This window comes from Zalophus californianus, chromosome 12 (genome assembly GCF_009762305.2).
Source record: "Zalophus californianus isolate mZalCal1 chromosome 12, mZalCal1.pri.v2, whole genome shotgun sequence".
In the NCBI taxonomy this organism is placed as follows: domain Eukaryota; kingdom Metazoa; phylum Chordata; class Mammalia; order Carnivora; family Otariidae; genus Zalophus; species Zalophus californianus.
The window spans coordinates 43,907,391-43,931,458 of NC_045606.1; the positions used below are offsets into that span (position 1 = coordinate 43,907,391).

Here is a 24,068-nt window from a genome sequence, read left to right on the forward strand (position 1 = left end):
TGTTGCAAATATCTGTATCTGTATCTCTAACTCTATCTCTATCTCTATCTCTATCTCCCTGCAAGGTGATTCCATGCTCAGTCTTCATGCCTAAGTCCTCAAGAAGAAGAAGACATTCTAACTGGTGTAAGGTGCTATCTCAATGTGGTTTTAATTTGAATTTACCTGATGGCTAATGATGATGAACATTTTTTCAAAAAAAAAGAAGACGACAGTTTACCTTCTTTGTCCTTGTGGGTGTTTAAGTGTGAGAGGAGGTTTTCATTGGCCTGCACGCAGTATACCTCTCGTGTCTGGACCCCTCCCCCACAGAGGGCTGTCTGGTTGCCCCGCCTCTTGTCCTGCTGACTGAGCAAAGGGTCCACCCGGCACTCGGTCCATTCTGTAGTTCTCCAGCCATACCTAAAGAAAGAAAATGCTGGCAGTGACAACCATGTTTATTGAGTAAAACTTTGCTCTGCTCTTCCGATATTTTTTTCTGAAGATTAATCTAAAAAACACTTTCCTCTCTAATCAACCATAGGCTACTACATCTGTGGTGAAGATTCAGTTTCAATTTCTTCTCCTCTATCCTCAGCAGTGCTCCATTTAAAGTGGGGTTAAATTTAGGATAATCCTGTTTTAATTGCAATTACTGGAAGTTACTTATAAATATTTTATGAAAAGAGAGCATCATGATGAAAACATAAAATTTTATGTTCAATTAAGCTGAACTCTGGCTTGCCCTTTCAGGGGATGCTTATAAACAAAAGAGGAGTGACTCTGGGAATGGAAAACATTCTAAATGACGATCAACCCAAACATTTGTTTTGCCTTTAATAAAATGCTTGAAAATTGCTACTTCATACTGGATCAAAATTATAATTGTGTTAGGATTAAAAAATATAACATAACAATTCAGACTTTTCTCTTTATTGTCAAGAATGAGTGTTTTCTGTAGCACTGAGAATCCATGATGAGTGCCTGATGGATGTTGAAAATAGCTGATGTTTCTAATCAGCGGAACACAAGAAAGATGATCTGTGGTTCTAAATTAAAGCTCCAATCAACATTATGATGTGAAAGAAATGTCAGGGGCTTGTCGCCCAAGACGTGCTTTAAGGAGATAGCCAGGGAACCATTTCCCGATGCCACTAAAGATAGAAAGTGATGGCATTTCTCCACCTCGAGGAAAATGGATATTCTAAAAGCACAAAGAAAATGGCTCATGTAGCACTTTGTGTCACTTTACCCAAGTTGCTTCCTCAGTAATCAGATTAACAGCCAACCAGGTACAAATGGATGTGCTAATGTTCATCTCAATTAGACAAAAAAGTTAAATGGGCCTTCATATGTCTGATCTAGGTGCGCTGCTGTGTCAATGGTAAAGTTTCATGACAGTCAAACTGACCTTCACATCCATTTTTGTCATTTTTGTAAGTGGCTGAACACAGGTGCAGGACTGGGGCAGTAAGGAACAACACTCTTGACATATGTTTATAAAGGAAGTACAATATTCAGGTAAATTAAAAAAAAAAAAATTAATGCCCTGAGTAAGAGGGTGGGGTGGGGGGGGGGTTGACAAGGAAAGTCAAATCAAACAAGTCATTCATTAAGAGAGTTAAAATAAAAATTTTACTTTTTATAGAATGGAGTCCAAATGTAGGTCATCCTAGGATTACACTTTTCCTATTGTAAATTGGTCACACATGCTAAAAAACTGTTACCCTCCAAAAAGGGAGAGAAGAAAGAGATTCAGAATATATATTTATTTTGTTAGTGGTGTTTGAATATCTCAGAGGATAAAGATTAAAACACCTAGCTTGAAGCAAAAAAGGAAGAAGCTCAAAGGAGACAGAACACAGGAGATCCTGACAACTTCCTCAAGCCTATTATGTAGAGAGGAACACAGCGTCAGTGGGACAAGCAGAGAATTTAAGAAGGAAACTCCCTGCAGTTTTCAGTCCCTTGTTACAGCAGGAGAGAACAGATGAGTCCAAAGTGCTGCGCAATTGAAGGTCTCATGTAAAGCATCACTATCTTTGCTATTACTTGTTATTATTGTTAGAAGTGGTAGTAGTAGGATTGATTTTCCTCCTCACTGGCTCGTGAATTTTGTGTTGTATGTATTCTCTTTAAATGTTTTTGAATATTCCAAAAAAGCTCTCAATGAAGCTTGTGTATATTTTTGAGAAACTAAGATTCTCTAAGTTGTTTTGTAAATATTCTATATTCAGACTAAGCTCAAATGTATTTATTGCCAAGATAATTCACAGTGATGTCTTGGAAATGTTTTTTAAGGATAAAAAGAATTAGGCTATATTGCCAAGTATTTCAGAACCAGTCTTATCTCATCGGAATTCAATAAACATATTTGTTGGGCACTTGCTATGTGCCAGGCTCTGTGATATATGCTGGGGATAAAAAAGCAAAACAAAACAAGGTTATTAAGCACAATCTTGTCCTCAAGTAGCTTAAAGTCTCATTAGTTTGGTGTAGTAGATACTGAATAGGATTTGTTATCTATAGTACTGAATTTTAATAGGCCTTGCTCAATAAGCAATAGGAACCTATATTTTGAAAGTTTATTTTATGTTATAGAATGGGGGTTGACCAACTATGACCCAAGAACCAAGTCCAACCCATCCACTGTTTTTATAAAGAATGGTTTATTGGAACAGATCCACTCATTTGTTTATATATGATCTCCTCCTCCAATGGTACTGTTGAGTCACTGCCATAGAGACACCTGTTCCCCTCAAAGCCTAATATCCTACCTTCCCCTTTACAGAAAAAATTTATCAATCTCTATTACAGAAGATACACAAACAGAGAATCACTGTTAAAAACCCAGACTTCATGGAGAGTTGGAAATATAGCTCGCTAAAGACACATTTATTCTGTAAAACCAGAATTCTTTAAGGACAGTGTCTGTAAAACCACTATTTTATTTTTTCCCCACTTAGGATTCGTAAAAATCCCTATTTCTCAACTTATTCTTCAGTTAGTGTCATCTGGGTAAGCGAATGCAGGGAGACACGCAGTTTGGGGAGACGTCACAGCAGCAGAAGGTGCGGTCCTTATTTACTCACGTGGCACAGGGGGCAACTACATCTCCTTGAGATGCACAGGGCTCTTTTTCTTCAAGTTCTGGACACTCTTTGTCGCTGCCAATAGGAAACTGCCTAATGATCCGCGTCCTGACACGAGTGCCTTTGGGGGATGCCGTGTCATGGCACGTTTTTGAGCAGGGACTCCATTCTGACCACTCTGACACCTGGCACGCTTTGGTGATCACACAGGACTGGAAGGTCGTTGGCAGCTTCTCTTGCTGGCAAAAGCTGCAAAAGAACATTGGTATTCTCATCACAGACTAATAAGCAGTTAGGAACTTTGTCTTCTACGCTCTAGAGTAAAATAAGCTTGGACATTTTTATTTCTACTTGGCGGTACAATTCCAATTTCATTGAAAATATATCAACATTTATGATGTGTAAAAGCAGTTAGACTCAAAGCTAACATTTGCATTTCCTCCTATCTTGCAAGAGTCGTTAAACTATTCATAGGAAATAGAAAATACAGGGACTAAGCAAAATTAACTGAAACTCAGTTCACCATATTGTTCATTTCACTCATTCCCGGATTTGTTTTAATTTAGAAAATGCAAAACCAAGAGCTGTTAACATATAATTTTCATTGTCGAGTGATTTAAACAAATATGCCTGGCTAAATTAATACAATGCTATTTTAAATAGAAAATATAATTAAAGTTTAACATTATTTTTAATATCACTTGAAATTTTCTGCCACTTACAATGATAATGTATACTTATTCAAATAGATCAACTTTTCTAGTTCACACTTTAATATACAATATACATAGAGGTATCTTAAAAATATCACAGACATTAGAAATATAAGTCAATGTATGTATTAAAGAATACCCTCTCAATAGATCTCCCATATTTACTTATCAGTAAAGTATTTAAGTTCAAACTTGTATCTCTGTACTCCTACTTGAATCAGAGGGATGTTGGATTCTAAACTGAAATGTATACATATGAAGATGATGTTATGAATGTCAATGACTATGGGCATATGCACTTCGAGTGGTTTTCCTGGAATCGGATGGCCTTGTGTTGATTCTTTGTTGAACTCTTGCCCATTCTCAATAACCAATAGTGCATGTTTACAAGACACAGGCAGCCTGTCGCCATGATAGAGCCATCTGTTCCAGTGGGAGAACACACTGATAATTCTGTCTTGTCATTCAGGTGCTATATTTAACTATGGTAATTAACCATACCGAGAGGCAGGTCCATTCTAATGCAAAGACTCACATTCAATCTTCTTAATTCTACTGGCATGTGTAGGAAAATTGCATTCCTAGGAGACAATTAGAGCTCAAACATCAAAGTCAATTTGTCTGAGTTGAGAGGTCTGGGAAGAAGAATCATCCGAGAATTGTGGTAAAATGGCCCTGCGAGTCAGCTCTGTTTTTCTTATAACGACAGAGGATCAAAACCCAATTTTTACTCAAATGGCATGTACTGAGTATTAATAATACATTAGGTACACCACTAACTATAGAGCAAAACTTCCTCTGTAATGAGTGACTTTTCATTCTAACACTTACGAGTTCATTCACAAAAATCAGGCAAAATAATGACCAAATCATTACCTCTATGATGTCTCTTTACAAAATTCTCCATATTTATTTTCCTCTTAGATACATTTCTTATCTTTCGTGAGATTGTCTTCATATAAACATGCGTATATTATCCTGAATGTAATACTTCCTAAATTCATGTTCCAAGTACAGGCAGAGGGATTGACAATCCCTTTTAATCTTTTGCAGAGAATTTGACCATCAGTTAACTACCTCTAGTTAGTTACCTTGGTAATCTGATAAAAGTTGGGAAGTCAACTATGTTACTACATCATATTACTCATGATAAAATGGCCCCTTTGGATAAATTCTGCCTGCACTGGGGAAGCCACAGGTACCTGGTAGACAGCCACAGTTTTGGGCTTCCCTGAATGTGGCAACTCTTAGAACAGGGCTTGTTTTTATAGGGACCCTGCAGGCTACGACCATGGGACTGCTTCAAGATACCAGCTTCTGTGGATCATGAGACTTTTAAGCCAGGACAGCTCTTAGGCCTGTCTGATGTAGAGCTTTTCTTCCTTCCTTTTGAGCTATGCTGAATGGATTTCTATGGGAATTCCCACCAGATGAGGAACGTCTGAAACTATGATCATGTCAAGTTCCTATTCTATATCCTTCTAAGCAGACTTGATGCCAAATGTGGTCTAAGGTAGTCATGTGTGTCTTGTGTATATGCAACCTAAGTTTAAAACCTCATTTGAGACTCCCAACAATCATTTTACATATGTACCATTATTATTTCCATTTTATAGGGAAGGAGTCTCTGAAAGGTTAGGGAACATGTTCAAGATCATACAGCTAATTAGTAGTAGACTGGAATTTGAACTTGGATTTTTAAAAATCAGAGCCCATTTTCTTAACCATTCTTCCCTACTTGTCACAATTTAAACTGTAAATCTTGGTGTGTTAGGGCAAATGCTTTAGCTGAGGCCAATGCCAAAGTTACTGGCTAATTGTCAAACTAGTATTGCTATTTCACTGCCCCAGGATTTGTACCATCCATGAACTTTGTAAATATGCTGCTTGTCCTAAGGAGGAATTAGTGGTAATGGAAAAGCCAAAACAAATATATTTCCTTGATAAATGTTAATTTTCAGAGCAGAGCCTACATATGAGAAATCAGTGGCATAAACACAAAAACGGTATTAAGTTATATTAATATGTGACATATATATTATTTATCCATCAATCCATTGTCTTTCTTGTAATTTTGTAATACCCCAAACAATTATTTCAACAAATGTGTATTAACTCTACTTAATATTGTGCTTTGGGTACACAAAGTTAAGAGTAGACAATTAGGTTGCAAGCATATCATTTGGCTTGGGGAGGCACAGAGGATTATATGAAGTAGAAGGTCACTATGGTGAATTTTAAACAATGTATTAGAATTTGTCAGATTAAGATAAAGACAATTTATGGAGATATGAAAGAAAAGAGTCATTGGTTGGTGGGGAAAACACAGATTTTTCCCTGGCCTCAATGTAAGCAGTTTGTGTTGTACACTGGAAATAGGAGTGGAATTGAAGTCTAGGTCAGATCAAGGGCAATTATGCTGATCCAGAAAAGCACTTTCTGTGGGCGAGAGCACCACTGAAAGACATGCAGCAAAAAGGACACGATATTTGTCTCTCTTGAGATTTGGACGGAGATCTCAAAAGATTTGGATGACATATCATGAGATATGGACTGAGATTTGGCGGGATTTGATGAGATCTCATGAAATGTACATGAGACCTCAAGAGATTTGTACTGAGATCCTGTGAGAATTGGAGGAGATCTCACAAGATGTATTTTATATACATTTTGATGGTGAGGTAGAGGGTGGAATATTAGGATACAAGATTGGAGGCAGGGAGACTATGATGATGGTTATGATGATGTCATTGACATAATATAATGCATATATCAATAAATAGAAACACATGTTGAATGCCTACTATGTGCCAGGCAATGCTCAAGCTGAAAGGTATGATCATGAACATGAGATTCATTTTCACTGAATGTCAACTACGAGCCATGTTCTGTGTCACCTAGCATATCTAATTGTAATCCTCACAAATACTGTGTAAGGTAGAAAGTCATTTCTTTGTTTGCTTGTTTAAGATAAGGAAATGCAATCTAAATGTCTCCCCCAAGTCCAGCAAATAACAGAACTAGGATTCCAACTGAATATTTCTGCTTATGAGGTTTATGAAGGTGCCAAGGTAATGGCAACAGGAATTAAACGGAGTTACCAACTGTAAGAAAAGAGGAGTTAGAAACCATGCAACCTGATGGATAGTTGAAAGGGTTAAAGAGGAGTCATTAAATAACTTGGAATTTTTTAACTTTGGCAATCTTGTGAGCAGCACTGCACTTCTTTGAAATGGAGAGCTTGGAATGAGAAGCAAGTTTCTGGCAGTTGATAAATGAGTTTAACATTAATATCGTGATTTGATGTGGACATATCCAGGACATATCCAACAGGCTACCATTCAGTACGGAGATCCGGAATTACAGGTAAGGGTTTAGTTGAAAGTTCTGGATGGCTTGTATACTTTTAATAATCATGAGCACATCAGAGTTGAAAGCCGAGGTAATAGGAGTAGATGAAGGCTCACACACGAGGGTACGTTTCAGGCCTTGGTAAGCCCATTTTGTGATTGTGAGACTAAATAGGGTCACCAAATGACCCTTTGTTACTAAATTATTCAGCCACCATCCTGTTCCAGTCTCTCCTTTATTCTGGCCATGCAAAAAGTTGACCGTCACAGCTTAGGGAAACTACACATTTTGGTTCATTATGGTTTTCATGAGAATATGCCCCTTTCAGAATGTCCAAGGCATGCGCTATGCCTCTGCAAGGGTGGCCTGGCAGAAGATGTGATGGTCACTGTGACAGTTTCCTTTTCCTTTACGTGGTATGTTCAGGATAGCCCAGATGGCCAGGACTTAATGGAACAAAAGCTTGGCTTTGAGAGAGAAGCAGATGTTATTTAGTACACCTTATATCAGAGAGAAAGTAATCAGATAAATATTGAAAAAATGAAAAACTGGAGAGCAGAGTTCAATACCTGTCTTTAAAGAGGCTTTACGAAGAGCCAACAGAGCATAGATATTTTTGACAGTTGCTTTTAAGCTCTGATTATCCACATCTTTAACTTCAGGTGAAGGTTAAAACTGATAAATTAGAAATTTCATTTTCGATAATTCGAGTTATTCAAGTTACACAAAAAGAATGCAATTGAGTTCAAAATTTTTTTTCCCTAAAATTATTTCTATAGCTCATTTAATAATCATAACATCTGTGAGACTACACCTTCTTTCTAAGGGTAGTCCAATTCATCTCCTAAAATACCATTATCATTCTTTAGCTTCTTAAATAGAAACTTCTAAACACCCTCTCGGGAGCTGGTCCCAACTTTTCATTCTGGTAACAAAAGCTCTCCATAAGCTGTCACTGCTCCCACTGGCCTCCCTCAGCTTGTCACTTAGCCACAATTAACTTTCAGTCCTGCTCCCCAGTAGCCTGCAGCTCGGCCCCACTCCCCTCACTGAATCCACAAAAGAGTAGCCCAATTCTTCTACCCACTTTTGTCTACACTACTTGCCATTTGGAATCCCATCTCCCATCTTCTCTGCTTCTCTGAAGCAAACTCTCTCCAGATCTAGATAATATGTCCATCAGGCTCAGGAAAAGTCTCCAAATATGGTCTGAAGCACCCTGGCCCCAAACAGCACCATGTGAAAATAGTTCCTTTTTCAGGGGAAGCAGATAAAATTACAGACTGAAACCATGGCATCATAAGCTATTAGTAACATGTGTCCCTTATAAATAGGTAGGCTGAATACACTGGGGAGGCAAAAAAGCAGCACCTTGTAAACCCTGTTTGAAGTGTCTTTGCTTTGAATCCTCTTTTAATCCCTTTCTCTTTTTTTTAAAAAGATTTTATTCATTTATTTGAGAGAGAGAGAGAACACCAATGGGGGAGTGAGGGAGAGGGAGAAGCAGACTCCCCACTGAGTAGGGAGCCCGATGTGCAGGGCTCGATCCCGGGACTCTGGGATCATGACCTGAGCTGAAGGCAGGCGCTTAACCGACTGAGCCACCCAGGTGCCCCACTCTCTCCTTCTCTCTGGATAGATAAAAACAAACAAATAAAAAACAACCTTTTCTCTTTCTGTTCCTAATAAGGCAAAAAACAAAAGGAAAAAGAAAAAAACTAAAGTTATAGTTGGATGTCACCATGGCACTTTGTTTCTAATCCAGGGAAAGTAATAAAGTGGTCAGAAAGGCTTCTCATCATCTTGTTGCAGCCTAACATCTGCAGTCTGGGGCCCTGGAGATGGAAATTGTTCCTGAAGGCTTAGCATAAGCTAGAGTTTTGCTACTCAGTGTTAGGTCTGTGGACCAATGGGTGTAATTAACTGGGAGCTTATCAGACGTGCAGAATCTCAGGTCCCCGGGCTGCACTCCAGAATCAGAATCAGTATTTTTAACAACATTCTCAGATGCTCTATTAGCACAGTCAAGTTTGAGAACACTGGTCTTGAGGTAACTCCCAACCACTCCAAAAATATAAGCCACTCCATATTTATAGTTGGCAAATAAATCTTCATCAGTATTAGCCCTTACTTCTTAGATAAAACAGACTGAGTAGATCACACAATAAGATATATTACCGGATACGAGATGGTTTGTAAAATAATTGGATAGGCTGGAGGAGAAGGCATCTAAGCCAAGCCTCCAGGACAAATTCCAGTCCTCAGAATCACATGGCCATTTCTCTAATCCATAAAGCTGCTTTTGTGGCTAGAGGAAGCCACTTTTCTGGCACAAACTCCCCCCTGTGAAATGGGTCCTTCCCTCTCTTCCTAAGCATCTCAGCTCAGATTCCAAGCCCAGCTCTAGCATATTATTGGAGTCTAAATCACAACCAGGTTGCAGGCAACTTCAAAAAATACAATACAGTTTTCTGCCTTTGTAGCACAGAAAATCCTACAAGAACAGTGCTATTCAAAATGTGGTCCACAGATGAGGGCAACTGTTTGTTAAGGGTATGCAAGGAGCTAAGCCCCAGGAGTCAAAAGTAAGTACTGAGGCATTTTGAAAGCGGTTTGAAGTTTGCAAGACCCAAGTACATGATCTCTGGATGCAATCCAATGACCAGGGTGTATAGCCCAATTTTGTTAATGCAGAGTTCTGTGGAGAGATGCATATGGCACGAGCTAGCTATATTCTAAACATATACAATAGGACCGCGTTATTTGATCAGTAAGAAATGAAGCAAAAACAAAAATGAAAACCAGCAACCAACATCTGATCCTTTGCTGGCGAGAGCTTGAGAAGCACCACACTGGGGGGGTAGGATGTGATGACTGATGAGCCAGCCCATGTGTGGTAGCCCCTGAACCCAGCCCAATTCCTACTTCTTCATAAGGCCTAGAGAATGTGATGAGCTCATGGGATTTTTCAGAAACATAAATCATTTTGGCACTTAAGAACATATTATCTGTAAATAAGATTCATAGTAATGTATCTTTTTTAGTTCTTGTAGAAGCCTGTAAGCACTTATAAAATTCTTACTGAATTAAAGAACACGTTTTCTTCCTGTAAAGATGCAAATGCATTAAATAACACTATTCATGTTACAGGAGAATTTTCTATATAAAGGATTTTACCCTAAATCTTCTTGTAATATTAATAAGCATCCCCAAATTTTGTAATATGAAAGAAAATACAATTTGGTGTTCAGAGTAGATTCAAATATCACTTTGTATAAAGGCAATCATATGTGTAGGCTTGTATACTCTAACAGAGTATCTTAATTTGATTAGGTTTTTTTTTTTCCCCCCAAGAATGAAAGTGTTTGTCTCAATGCTGCCCAGAAAAATGTTAAGGGTAATGGGACTTCAACCACTTATAGAGTATTACTGTAACTCTATTAACTACCTGAGGAAAAAAGGACATGCTTTCTGAGGTAGATGCATTTCTCACATTTACGAAGATAACCATCAGCCAATTGAACAGTCATGCCTATAGTCCCATCTCTTATGCTTATATATAAACAGATTTAATTTTAAAATTATATTCAGAGATGAATATAAGAACGGAAAACTCAGATATATTTATTTTTCCTACTAATCTACTGTTTGCTTTTTCAATGAAAAAATGAGCAGACCAAGAGGATTGCCCAGTTTTTCCGGGTCCCCAGCTTGTAGCAAGACAGAAAATGATGCTGTCACTCATAATCAAGAGACCCAAGAAATGCCTAAATTGCTCCTTTCAAGTGGCATGACCGATCAGATGGAGATTATTCTGCTTCATAAATTCCCATATAGTGAAATTACATTTTCCTAAAAGACCTCTAAGGTCTCTTTCCTCAGTAAAATTGAAGACTCTTCGGTTTTCATATCTAAAGTCTTACTGGCTTGTGTTTTCAGACTGAATCTTTAAAAAAATACTTCCCCCATCTCTAACTATATTCAAGCTGCATTCCTTTTTTCAATACAAAATTAAATTTCCTGTAATTTACCATTTATTTATCAATGTGAATGAAGTTTGCAAATTTTCCGAGCTAATTTCATTCTCTAAGGGCGCCCTTTCCTTTCCAGAATTCAGCAAGTTAGAAGCAATAATTCTCATGGAAGCAAAACGCATGCACGGTCAAACCACTCTCCTTATAAAGGCAGAGGTCTTTCCCCTTGCTTTGATATGTGAAAATCTTTTGTTGAGCTGCTGGGGAATGTCGCCAAATGGTGCCACCTACCAGCTGGAGTGATCATATGCTCTCTATTAAAGCTGAGGGCCACGCTGCTGCTCAGCAGCTGAATGTGAGGCTACCAGCCCAGCATATATTTAGTAATGGGATAAACTGCTACAGCAACGAGGCCTCCCTGGAAGGGCCAGTACATACATTTTCTATCCTTTCACACAGTGAAGGCTTTCATGCAGCTGCTTCCTTATCACCCATGCTGTTCCCGGTGGTGAACTGTAGTGCAGCTTCATGGCACCAGTCCAAAGCCACCGCAAGTGAAAACTCTACCTAGATTGATGAGGCAGGGTAAAAACCATCTACCAGACTTCTAAAATGGTGTTATGGGGCAGGATTAATTTTGGCAATTCTTCCCATCAAAGTCATTCTTTAACATTAAGGAGTTTTTGCCCCTGTTTTTAAAACTCAAACTAAACAAAAAGAGAAGGAAAACATAACCACGGGGGTATTTTAGGTATTAGTGTGGGTTCTGCACCCAATTTCGACGTGTGGAATCGAGGCTTTCCAAGGAGTACCAAAGAGCAATTCCTGGACATGAGCAAATGTCTGAGAATTCAGCTTAATGCTGACATTAGCTACCATGTTCAATTGGACACGACTGCCCCCAGCACCCTTGGATGCCAGTTCCAAGTCCTGGTTGTCATCTGTGCTTCTGACCACACAGCTATAGACCAGAAGTTCCTAAGGGCCACTTCTTGGGTTTGACAGAACTTGGGAGAAACATTTTACTTCCTAGATTATGGTTTATTATAAAAGGATAGAACTCAGGAATAGCCAGATGGAAGAGTTGCAGAGGACAGGGCATGGAAAAAGGGGGCAGAGCTTTCCATGCCTTCCAGGCCCACTGCTCTCATCCCACCCAGCACATCCACATGCTCACCAGCCTGGAAGCTCTCCAAACCCTATCCTTTAGAGTTTTTATGGAGGTTTCATTGCATAGGTACAATTGATTAAATCACTGGCCATTGGCAACTGATTTAATGTCATGCCCCTCTCCCGTCCTAGAAGGCTGGGAGGTGGGAATGAAAGGTCCAACCCTCTAATCACAGGGTTGGCTCCAATGGCAAGCAGCTTTCTTCTCCAGGTGTTTTCCAAAAGTCACCTCATTAACATAAAAAAGGCACCTTTCTCATTCTCAACATTTATGAAATTCCAAGTGTTTTGGGATCTGTGAGGCAGGAAATGGAGATGAAGATCAAATATAAATATATATTTTCCTTGTACATCACAATATTCTGTATGAATTATTTAAAAGAATTATCAAGTATCAATTTGAATGTTAACTGTCATGTCATAATTTTCATGACAAATGGAAGAGAGAGAGAAATCAGGTCAAATATATCGAAGTTAAGGGACAGAAGTTAAAGGCAAAAAGCTCTGGGGCAGTGAAAATGACTGGAAAAAAATTTTTTTAAAGATTTTTATTTATTTGAGAGAGTGAGAGTGTGCGTGCACATGCACACAAGCAGGGTAGAGGGGCAGAGGGAGAAGGAGAGGGAGAAGCAGACTCCCTGCTGAGCAGGGAGCCTAATTAGGATGCAGGGCTCAATCCCAGAATCCTGGGATCATGACCTGAGACAAAGGCAGACACTTAACTGTCTCAGCCACCCAGGTGTCCCTGGAAAATTTTTCTATGTTGACTAAAACACTAAAATTCCATAAACATTCACCTAACCTGCCCAATTCTCCATTTCTCCACTGCTTAGATAATCTAGTGATCTCAGTGATTACTGAAACTAGTATAGCACTTAATCATAAAATGTAATTCATAATTCATAAAAATGTAAGAAAATCAATGCAATTATTTTAAAAGAATGCCAACTATTCCTGTTTTTGATCACCGATTCCAGAATATTTCCCTGCTCTTTTTCTCTTTTCTCTGAACTTTCACTCTCTTAGATGAACATCCATAACCATGACTTCAACTAAAATAACTGTGGACATATTTCTTCTACTTACCTCAAATCCAATAGATCCTAAACTGAATTCAACATTTTCCCCTCAAAGTGGTTTGCTGCATTTCCCATTCCTTCTGATTCTTCATTGTCAACTCCACCCCTGCCAATTTAGCAGCAAGTTATCACAAAATCCTGATGCAGAGCATTCTTTCAATCATCCCTGCTCTCCATTTCCACTCACACAGTCCTGGGCCAAGTATTCTTGGTGACAGGAGTAGGAGGTTGAACTGCCATTTTTCTTTAATTTGTCTTCTGTATCAGCTGTCCTGCACCGCCCTGTCAGAATGACTTTCCCGACAAATTTTTATTCACCAATTTATCACCTGTTCAAGAACTCACAATGGCTGGCTTAGAGTTCACTTCATTCAGTTGGAACCCTTCCCCCTGACTTTCAAGGTTCTTCATAGCATCCCTATCATCTTCTCAAGGATATGAAATTGTGGGATGTTGATTACATCTGTCCAACTCTTTACAGCTCCTGTTTCTCTCTCATTTCTTTTGGTTATCTCAACTTTCAAAGACCTGCTCAAGCCCATGACATTTTTATTGAATACTGAATTTAATAGTGGAAAATTTAAAATATTGAATTTAAAATTAGCAAATGGTATGTCCAGAATCGAGGAGACTTATGTGAATAATAATTCCTGCGACAAAGAGAGCTGCTTCCTAAGAACAGTGGACCATCAGGATTGATGGAGAGGGTGAACTGGTTGAGATCAGCAACAGAAATTCTGCTTCACATAGGGGAAGGATTAAAAAATATTATTGCCCCCCAGTGTGTAAAGAGCTGCCTAAAAAGAGACAAGGTCTGGGAGACTAGAAGCAGGGTCTAAGGGTCTAACATCCATTAGGATTGAGCAGTATGGCCTTAGGGAGGGGGGCTAAAAGAACTTTTGTGACAGGTACTCTTGGACCCTCACCCCCAGACATGCTTCATCCAGACATGCTTATTTAGTCTATTTTTTAAAATATTGGGGCTAATGTTAAGTTTTGCTTAACTAGATGTTCTGATGCCATTTTTCCCCCCTCCTTTTATCTAGTGAAAGAAAAAAAGAGAATTTGGCCTGGAAGAGTGGGAAGACCTATATACTTGTCCTTCTTCATAACATGATCTTGAACAAATCAGTGATCTTCTCCAAGTCTCTAAAGTAGAGTTAGCAGCATTTGGCTTTTCTATTTGACAGCACAGTTGTGAGAATCATGTGAGTAATCGACATGAGAACTACTTGAAAATGGTTAATTCCTACACATGTGAGGTATGAAGATGATGGCAAAGACAAGGCAAATACACTTACATATTTGAATCTAACTTCCACATTAACCTCTTCTCTGGAAGCTACCTCAAGTCAACCTAAAACTGTTATCTCTGCTGACACAGAAAGGGACATTGGATGATTTACAGTCTGGTTCATCTCTAATTTCTGGGTGTATGATACTATTTTCTCCTGTACTGAACTTAAGTCTTCCTCAGCTTTATTTTATTTATTCATTTGTTTATTTTGTCTCAATGCTGGGGAAGAAATAGTGACATACACTCAACTGATGAACCACATGATGCAGATAACCAAACAGGAAGAAATCACTGTCAACACGGTGGGTGTAGGTAGTAATGGGTATTTTAAATGTACTAAAACTAGAGAAGAGGCTTTACATTGGAAGATATATAGAGTTCTTGAGAAATAGTACTTGAAACCATCCTACCCACTACTCAAAAACTCTTTAACAAATTCTTTAAAGATGCAGTCTATAGAATGAAGAACGCAGTTTGCTCAGTTCTTTCTACACTGAGAGAAATGGGAAAGCTAAATCATTTAAAAGAAGATAATTCTATTTGTCGTTTCATAATGCATTCTCAAAGGCTCCCAAAGGCTCAGGGAAAAAAACCAAGACATTCAGAAATAGGACATAAAAATCAACATCTTTAGATAAATTGCAATAAACAGGAAAAATGAAAAGTCATTATAAGTATATGGGAATTCCTACTAGAATATTTGTTCAACTTAATGGAAAAGTGCCTATTGTTGGCTTCATTTTTGTCTCATCATTTTTTTTTCACTGTGTTCCACTATACGTACGTTGTAATCTCAAAGTTATTTCTCTTTAGTGGTAGAAATCTCTTGTTGAATTGAACTTACATGGAAGAGGATACTTAGGAGAGATTAATAAAAAGGAGAAGTCAGGTTCCCTGTTTAAATACCTATTTGACATGTTATAATACATAGAGGGTTTCAAGTTATAAATTGAAGTCTGATCTGGCCTCTAATAGCCAGAGTGAAAGAATCTCATGTTTCAACTTCCATTGTATATATTTGTAATAACTATGAGAATTTGGAAAGGTATTTTTCAGCTAAAATGCAAGGGTTTTTTTTTTTTTATTGCAAGTCTATTTTAAGTCTTAGGGAAGATCTAACTAAATCAACATTTAATGTGTAATAAAAGAAATGAATCCAATTTTTATTTTAGAGGAGGAAGGCAATGCATTAACTATATGCAGATGGCACTTTTAAATATATAGATTTTCATTTTGGGGAGGGAGGATTGACTACAATGTTATTTTATTGTGCTACATATTCTATGATAACTGATTAATAAGGCTATTCTTCAGAGTATATTAATTCTAACATAATGGATAACTGTGTACTCAGGCAGGAGACCTATTATATTACTTATAAAAATAATTACTGCACATTAAATGTTTACAAGGTAATAAATATTCATGATCAATTTCATTAATATTAATAATAACCATCATCGTTGATTTAATAGTTTGCTAGGCATTATATCTCATTATTCATTCACAAAAGCTGTTATGCATACTGTATTTGCAATCAAATGCAATAAATTTATAGATTTCATAATATTATAACATAATTTACTGGGCTTTAAACTTCCTGAATCAAAGCAATATATAAAAACACAGGAGGGTGTTGAAGGTGGTAGGTTAATCCAGGATACATTGCTTTGGCCATAAGTTTTATAAAAGTATTATAAAGCAACACATATATATTTGTGTGTGTGTATGTGTGTTTTATATGTATATATAAACCCAAGATAATATCCCCAACTGATTTTTCAGTTTTTACAGATAAGGTAACCATGACCCAAAACTGAGAAGCAATTTGCCGAATTTATAGAATTGCTGTTGCTAACCCTCTAGTTTTATAAGTGCTGCCATCTTAGAGCCTGTTGAGAAACTGTGAGTCCTTCTGACAACACCCCCAGCCCCAAGATATCATATCCTCAACTGCTGAAGGGAAAGGTACTAGATTCTTGCTGCTGGGGTTCCATGCCCCTCCAGGTGGCTTTACTAATAAGCAGCATCCAAGAGGACCCCAAGCTGTTCTCCCTCTCCATAGCATGGTCTTCATGGAGTCTGTAGAACGTAGCCTTTGAGGTAATTATCTCAGAGAGTTTAGGACTTACCCCATAGGACCCTGAGGGCACAGCAGTATTCTGTTAGCACTACCACTCCAAACTAGTCAATCAGTCCAATCTAACTAGATTACCAGACCCCAGGAAATGGAGAGGTCCCAAGGAAAAGTCTCTTATTAGGTATGAGGTAAAAAGAGTAGCTGCTCTTTTCAAAGAAGTAACTTCACAAATAAATCCCTCGACATCCAAAGTGAAAGGCAAATTGCTGGACCCTGCTTCTCCTTACACAAAGGAAAAGGCACAATGTTTGGTGGAACTCCTTGGATTAGAGAGGAAACATATATAACACTTAGCTCTTTTGATCTGATGCATTTACTACGAAAACCAAATAAATTTGGCAGTCTTGAGTGAGGCCCAAAACAAAACAAACCAACCAAGTACTTCCAGCTCAATCAGGCTTTTGCACCAGTACCTCGAAACTTGGCTGTTATGGCTCAGTGGAACCAACAGTCATGGAATAACCATGATAGAAAGTCTCAGATTTTTGCACAAAGTCATGCTTTTTCTTTTAACCCGAACACTGTCCCCGTGAATGTCAGCCATTTTCTTTCTCCAGTCTCCTCAGTGCTTGTTCATGGAGAAGGTAGATAGGCTGGAAAAGATGAGGGTTTTGCATGAGCTCAAAACATGCACTTCCCTTCACCAAAGTTAACTGGAGGCTACCATTCTGAGTGTCTATCCTGCCAGTGACAGTGAACACCCCTGAGCCCTGGTACAGCACCACACTGGGAGAATCTGTGATTGGAGGTAGATTAAGCCTTTAATCCTGGAAGAGGAGGGCAGTTTGATCTCACTGGTACAGACAATTCTTTTGGCTATGGATCTGCCTCCCTTGTTCACCATGCTTCTGCCAGCACCACCTTCTAGAGATTTACTCAATGCCCTATAATGCCTTATCCTTAGTCATGGCAGCCTACTGCTTCTGACCAGGGAACTTGTTCTACAGTGAATGAATGAAGGCAATGGAATGACCATAATAAAATCTACTAGTCTTAACATGTACCTCGTCATCCAGAAGTAATTGTCTCTATGAAAGAACAGTCAAAAGAAGTTTCGGTGGAGGGGCCATCTGGAAAATAACAGTTGGTGAAGTTGGGATGTTTTACCTGAACCAGCAGCAAATATATGGTGCTATTTTTCCCGGAGTCAAAATATATATTTCTGGGACCCCAAAGGTAGGCTAGGGATTGACATCTAATGATCCCCTTGAAAAATTCTAGTTTGCACCACTTTGGACATCCTGCTTTATAGGTTTTAGTTCTTAAGTGATGAATGTTTCCACAAGGAGACAGTATTTCTAGTGATTGAGAAGCTGATAAAACCACAGGCTGTGTTTGGCTATTCATCCCACTCAGTGCTGCCATCTTAGAGCCTGTTGAGAAACTCTGAGTAAAAAATAGGCAGGTGTTAGTTGGCTGTGGTGACTGGTTTGGATCATCATGGGCAAATGGAGACGCTGCTTGAGAATGGAGGGGCATCCTGGTTCTGCCATCTTTAGTGCTATGAAGGCATATCCACCAAGCTTAAGCAAACAGGGCATTAAAGTTTTAGGTCACTCCACTAGATGAAGGTTCCTGAATAGCTGAATAGCTGCAAAATGAAAGGACAACTGAAAACACACTGAAAGAACTTATGTTACATATCATAGTGATGACCTTGTAACCAATTACAGAAACCAGGGCTATGCTAACTCTCGTTTTTGTTCTACCATATATACATGCTCATTTGTACTAATTATATTGATTTTTCTTCCCTATTGTCCTTTATATTTTATATAGGGCATGCTGGTGGTGGATAATATCATGATATATATTTATATAGATTTTGGATTGTAGCTGAAATATTACCTAGGGATGGGATTTAGTGACTGTGGGGAGATGAATGTATTTTCTTTTGTAAAGATTAGTGCGATTTCAATAACATGTTGTTACTATGATATTTGCATTATTAGGATGGGAGCAAAGTATTATAAACACTGAGTGCCCAAAGGAGGGGACTGACCATGGCAAATGTCAGAGACTGTCTTATTCCATTCTACTGCAATCTTCCTGGAACATGTCTTCTTCGTACATCAGAGGCCCGGAAGAGGAAGACCACCTATCTCGAATCCCTTGATGCTTGGGTTATACATGTATGTGGCCTAGATTTTATAAGACCAGTGCAGTATATGCACTTTGTAAGGGATATGAACCCAAGTGCATGTAATTTAAGGGATGTGATCATCCTGAGACAGAGGCAAACGGTTACAAGGTGTTTGGTTACTCTTCACCAGCTAGAATGTAGCTTCTGGCTTTAGGGATGTTGAGTAGTGAACAGTGAGTAGAGGCAGGGGACCATGACTGGAGCTGTGCTCTAGTGGGCCTGGGTCATTCTCCCAGCTGTGTTCTTCTGGCAAGCAAGAGAAGCTTGCTTCTCTGGCTCTCCCAGGAATTCTGCACTCTACCTATTGCCAATGATAAACTCCTTTCTGCTTTTAAACTTCCTGCTTTCTGTTTGGTCTTTGTTATCTGCAGATAAGAAAACTGACCTGTATACTGGTTTTCTAATAAATTCACGTAAGTTTGCAATTACTACTTTAGCCAAGTACCACATTATGTATTTTCATATATAGTGTACTCATTTCCTATTATTTATAAATAGCTTTCAATTCTTTAGTTTTATCTCCCTTTTAGTCCAAAAGTATATTTGTTTCTTTTGGCTATCTTTTAGTTACCAGTTCTAATTGTAATATACAATTACAGTAAATGTAGTCCGTCAGAAATAAATGGGAGAACATTGATTTAATCCAGATTTGTCTGGTCTCGCACAGTGTATTCCATCTACTGCATTATATAATTTTGAAGTCTGTGATTTTCTCTATTATTTTAATTATTTTAATGGAGGAAGTCCATCTATAAATTAGAGCCTGTTTATGTTTTCTTCTATTTTACTCTATTATTTAACATTTTAAAAATATCTCACTAGTATTTACTTTGTTGTAAATACTAGTATTTTAAAAAACAATTCTGTCACTAAATTCTTTTTTTAAAGATTTTATTTGACAGAGAGAGACACAGCGAATAAATTCTTATATATTACTTATGTCACAGTACTATTTATTGAATAAAGTTTCCTTTATCCACTAATTTGTGATACTTCCTTTGAAATACACTATAACTTTAAAAAAGAAAAAAAAAAAAACTTAATCCCTTAGTTTCTGTGCACCAGTATAAGCACACTGCTAGTCTCAGTAACTTTTGACACATTTGCTACTCTTTCCTTCTTGAAGTCGTCACAGTTCTCAATTTCTCTGCTTTTAAGAGGGAAATGCAACATCACAAAATGCACCTAGAATTCAGTTCAGCATGGCGTTCTGATTTCAGCTCTCTCCTCCCACTAAGTTAGACATACAATAAAATCAACTCATGAAGACACATGCAGGAACACCAGTAAGGCACGTGTCCTATCATGACAAGATGGTCCGACATCTGTGATCCAAGGCTATCTCGAGAAGCAGAAGTAAATTTTGGAGAGCACTGCTTTATTTCATCCAAGAATGATATGATATTTAAGAAGCATTGCCAAAGTTGAAATTTCAGTCTTTTCTCACTTTCTCTCACGCATTAAAGAGAGTCCAGAAAATGTGGCTTCTATCAGCACTGATGAAGTTGCTCATTCTCTTATTCACTTAAAGCCCAGGAAAGGGCTCACTCTTCAGTTCTTTCAACCTTTCCCTCTTGCTTCCTAGTGCATTCTTATTCTCTTACTTGGGCAAGCCACTTGGAGCTCTCCCCAATATTTTATTTCATCACAACCCAAAGGCCCCACAAAAGTCTAGTTCTTTTGTTGCTCTAACTTGCTTTTCTTGAGAGAACACTCTCCTGCAGCTTTTTTACTATTTCCCTCAGAGGAAAAAAAGAAAAAAAAAGCAAAGGGGAAAGCATTAAATAGTAAAAAGAAAAGAAGAAGGCTTTGAATTCTCACAAATTATTGATTTTTATTCTCTAACTTAACCATTATTCTTCAAGGAGACTCAGAAAAAATTACTGAATAAATAACATAAGCAATATTTTTAGAATCTCACAGTGATGGTATATTAGTGCTTTGCAAAATAACTATGAGAATTTTATGCAGCTATATGTGAGCAAGACATTCTATGAGCCCAAGATTTCCTCTAGCCAAAACAAATTTTCTACCTGATCCATAGTACTTTGATGCCTCTTAAATTGCTTTATAGAACTATTGTATAGACATGGGCTCTCAATATTTACCAGCAACTGACAGAAGAAACCAGAGTACACACAACACGCATGCATGTATGCATGCATACATGCACACAGACATATTTTAAAAAAACAAATCATGTTTCATTTTTTTTCTATTAGCAGTTCAGGTATCTCAATCTAACTTCTGTCTTCAATCACTGTCACCAACTTCCAAATGTGATTCCAAAACTTCATCTAATATCCTCCTTCCCCTCTTCTTTTACTAATTGCATTTATGCACATATGTACGTACAGATCATTCATTCACTCATTTGTTCATTCATTTAGCTTTTTTACTGTAAATCACCCCCAAGTTCTTTTTGGAAGTAGACACTGTAATCACTATATATGAATACTAACAGAGACCTGAAATAGATAAACAAATTTCTAGCATTTTTATTGTTGACAAATGACACCAATACTTCACACTATTTGGCATTCTATTTATCACAGATTATCAACAATCACCAATTTCTTTGTTGTTACCTTAAATACCTTTTGTTGGATGTTAATGTCTGGTCTAATTAGGAAGTGAACTAGAATGAAAGAAAATTAACCACAATGGTTTCTTTCAATGTTTAAATGACTCTTCTTTAAGTAATAGGCTATTTAAGAGATCTAGAGTTAATTGAAAATTGCCATTATCAAGGGTCTCTCTTCAATTAGCAATCAGAGAGAAAGAACACATATTACTGCATATGAAGACCACAGGTCTCATTGCCAGCTCTGAGCTCCAGTGGGATTTAACACAAACTCTAACTACTAACACTCTGTACTTCCTTAAACAGGTTTCAATTTGGGTAAATTCCGTAACACTCAATGTTCTAAAGCTTCTCATCTTTATTTTTTTCATGATAGATCAATCTCGGACTAAAACAGAATAAATTCAAGGTTCTAACCATTTGCAGAAATTCTAAAGATAAAAGAGAACTCAAATACTATATTACTGTTAAGTGACTTGATACTGATGAGCTATTTTCTTCTGTACTAATAATTAAAAATGATTTCATAAACTTAAATATATCCCCTAGGAACAAAATTTGTATTGATTACTGTTATAGTTGCAACTGTTTAGTTCATCCAACTAAAAATATAATGAAAATGATTGACATAAATATTGGAAAAGATGAGAGAGAAATTTCTTTTGTTAATGCTATCATTATGTAATCTGAAAACTCAAGAGACTTCAATAAAACACTTTCAGGGGACGCCTGGGTGGCTGAGTCAGTTAAGCGGCTGCCTTCGGCTCAGGTCATGATCCCAGGGTCCTGGGATCGAGTCCCACATCGGGCTCCCCGCTCTGCAGGGAGCCTGCTTCTCCCTCTGCCTCTGCCTCTCTCTCTGTCTCTCATAAATAAACAATCTTTAAAAAAAAAAAACACTTTCAGAATTAAAAAGAAATTGGCAATGTGGGTGGATGTAAGTTAAATACATGCAAATCAAACAGTTTTACCCTTGTAAATGCACCTAGACAGAGAATTGTTAAAAAAAAATTCTATATTAGCAAGAAAAAAATCACTTACAAAATAGGAACAAGTGCAGCAAGAAACATCCGGAATCTATATAAAAATTGTAATATATTTTTTAAAAACATGACACATAAGAGTAGAAGAAACAGAAAACTATAGTAAGTCTTTAAAGTATTTCATAGTTACATTCAAATATAAATTATTCCAGTTAAAATTATATGGTTCATCTTAGAATTAGATAAAAATTGTGTAAGACTTTTGAATCATAGACCCGTACCTCTGAAACAAATAATACATTATATCTTAAAAAAAAAAAAAAGAAGATAGTAGGAAGGGAAAAATGAAGGGGGGGGAAATCGGAGGGGGAGACAAACCATGAGAGACTATGGACTCTGAGAAACAAACTGAGGGTTCTAGAGGGGAGGAGGGTGGGGGGATGGGTTAGCCTGGTGATGGGTATTAAAGAGGGCACATTCTGCATGGAGCACTGGGTGTTATATGCAAACAAACTACATAAAAAACTAATGATGTAATGTATGGTGATTAACATAACATAATATAAAAAAAGAATTAGATATAAAGACCTCAGTATTAGAATAGCTAGAAAACCATGAAGAAAGGGCAGAAAGGGGAGTCCTTGCTATTTCAAATATAGCAAAATATATTATACATTCATTTTAGAAAAGTCCATATTGTATCATATAGAAGGACATAAATAAATCAGTCATATAGTATAGAGAATCCAGAATCAGATTCTAGAAAATGTGAGATATTGATAGTTCAATAAATGAGGAAGATATGACCTATTTAAAACAGTAGCAGATAACCAAAGTAAGTTAAAAACAAACATAAAACTAAAGCCCTGTCTTATATATACACAAAAAAAGTCCAGAAAGAGATGTAAATTTAGAATTAAAACAATACAATATAAATCTTTTAAAAAGATCTAGGAGACTAAATTTGCAATCTATGACTAGGAAGGTCACCTTAACCTCAAAGGAAAATGCAAAAGTAGAAAAAAAGACATTTGATGTTTTAAAAACTCAAAACTTGTGGTAGTCAGTAGATTGATAAATGTGTAAAATCTAAAATGAATATTACAAAGACTGAATTACTGTAACACAAGCTATTAATTGGTAAGAGAAACACAAATAGAAGAGAAATGAACGTGTACTCTGTTCATTTTATATATAGATGCATGACAGCAGAAACCTAAAAATCCATATACAAATGATAAAATGCTCAGGTTTGTTACCCAGGGAAATGAAAAATCAAGTAACAATGTCATATAACTTCAGCTTGCATAAGACTGGTGACAATTAAGAGCTTTTGTTCAGAGGAACAAGAGAAAAAGGGTACTCTTCAACACTGGTTGGGGAATATTAGGTGTTAACACCTCTTTGGAAAGCATCTAGAAAAATCTTTCAAAATTAAATTTGACCCAGTAATCCCATACCTGGGAATATGTGTTATAAAAGAAAAATACCAATTCACATAGACATATATATAAGGATATTTATATGATTCTGCATGTATGGCTGGTTACTGGTAGTCATAAA

General features: G+C 37.4%; 1 protein-coding gene across 7 annotated transcripts in view; it reads right to left on the minus strand.

The window, feature by feature from the left end:
* THSD7A (thrombospondin type 1 domain containing 7A) overlaps nt 1-24,068 on the minus strand; it is a 431,400-nt gene that overhangs the window by 205,661 nt on the left and 201,671 nt on the right. For all 7 annotated transcript variants that reach the window (XM_027574085.2, XM_027574087.2, XM_027574084.2 and 4 more), the window contains exons 3-4: nt 3,072-3,320; nt 221-402 (exon numbers count right to left, since the gene is read on the minus strand). In XM_027574085.2, the coding sequence (XP_027429886.1) occupies nt 221-402; nt 3,072-3,320 (431 nt within the window). The remainder of the gene's footprint in view (nt 1-220; nt 403-3,071; nt 3,321-24,068) is intronic.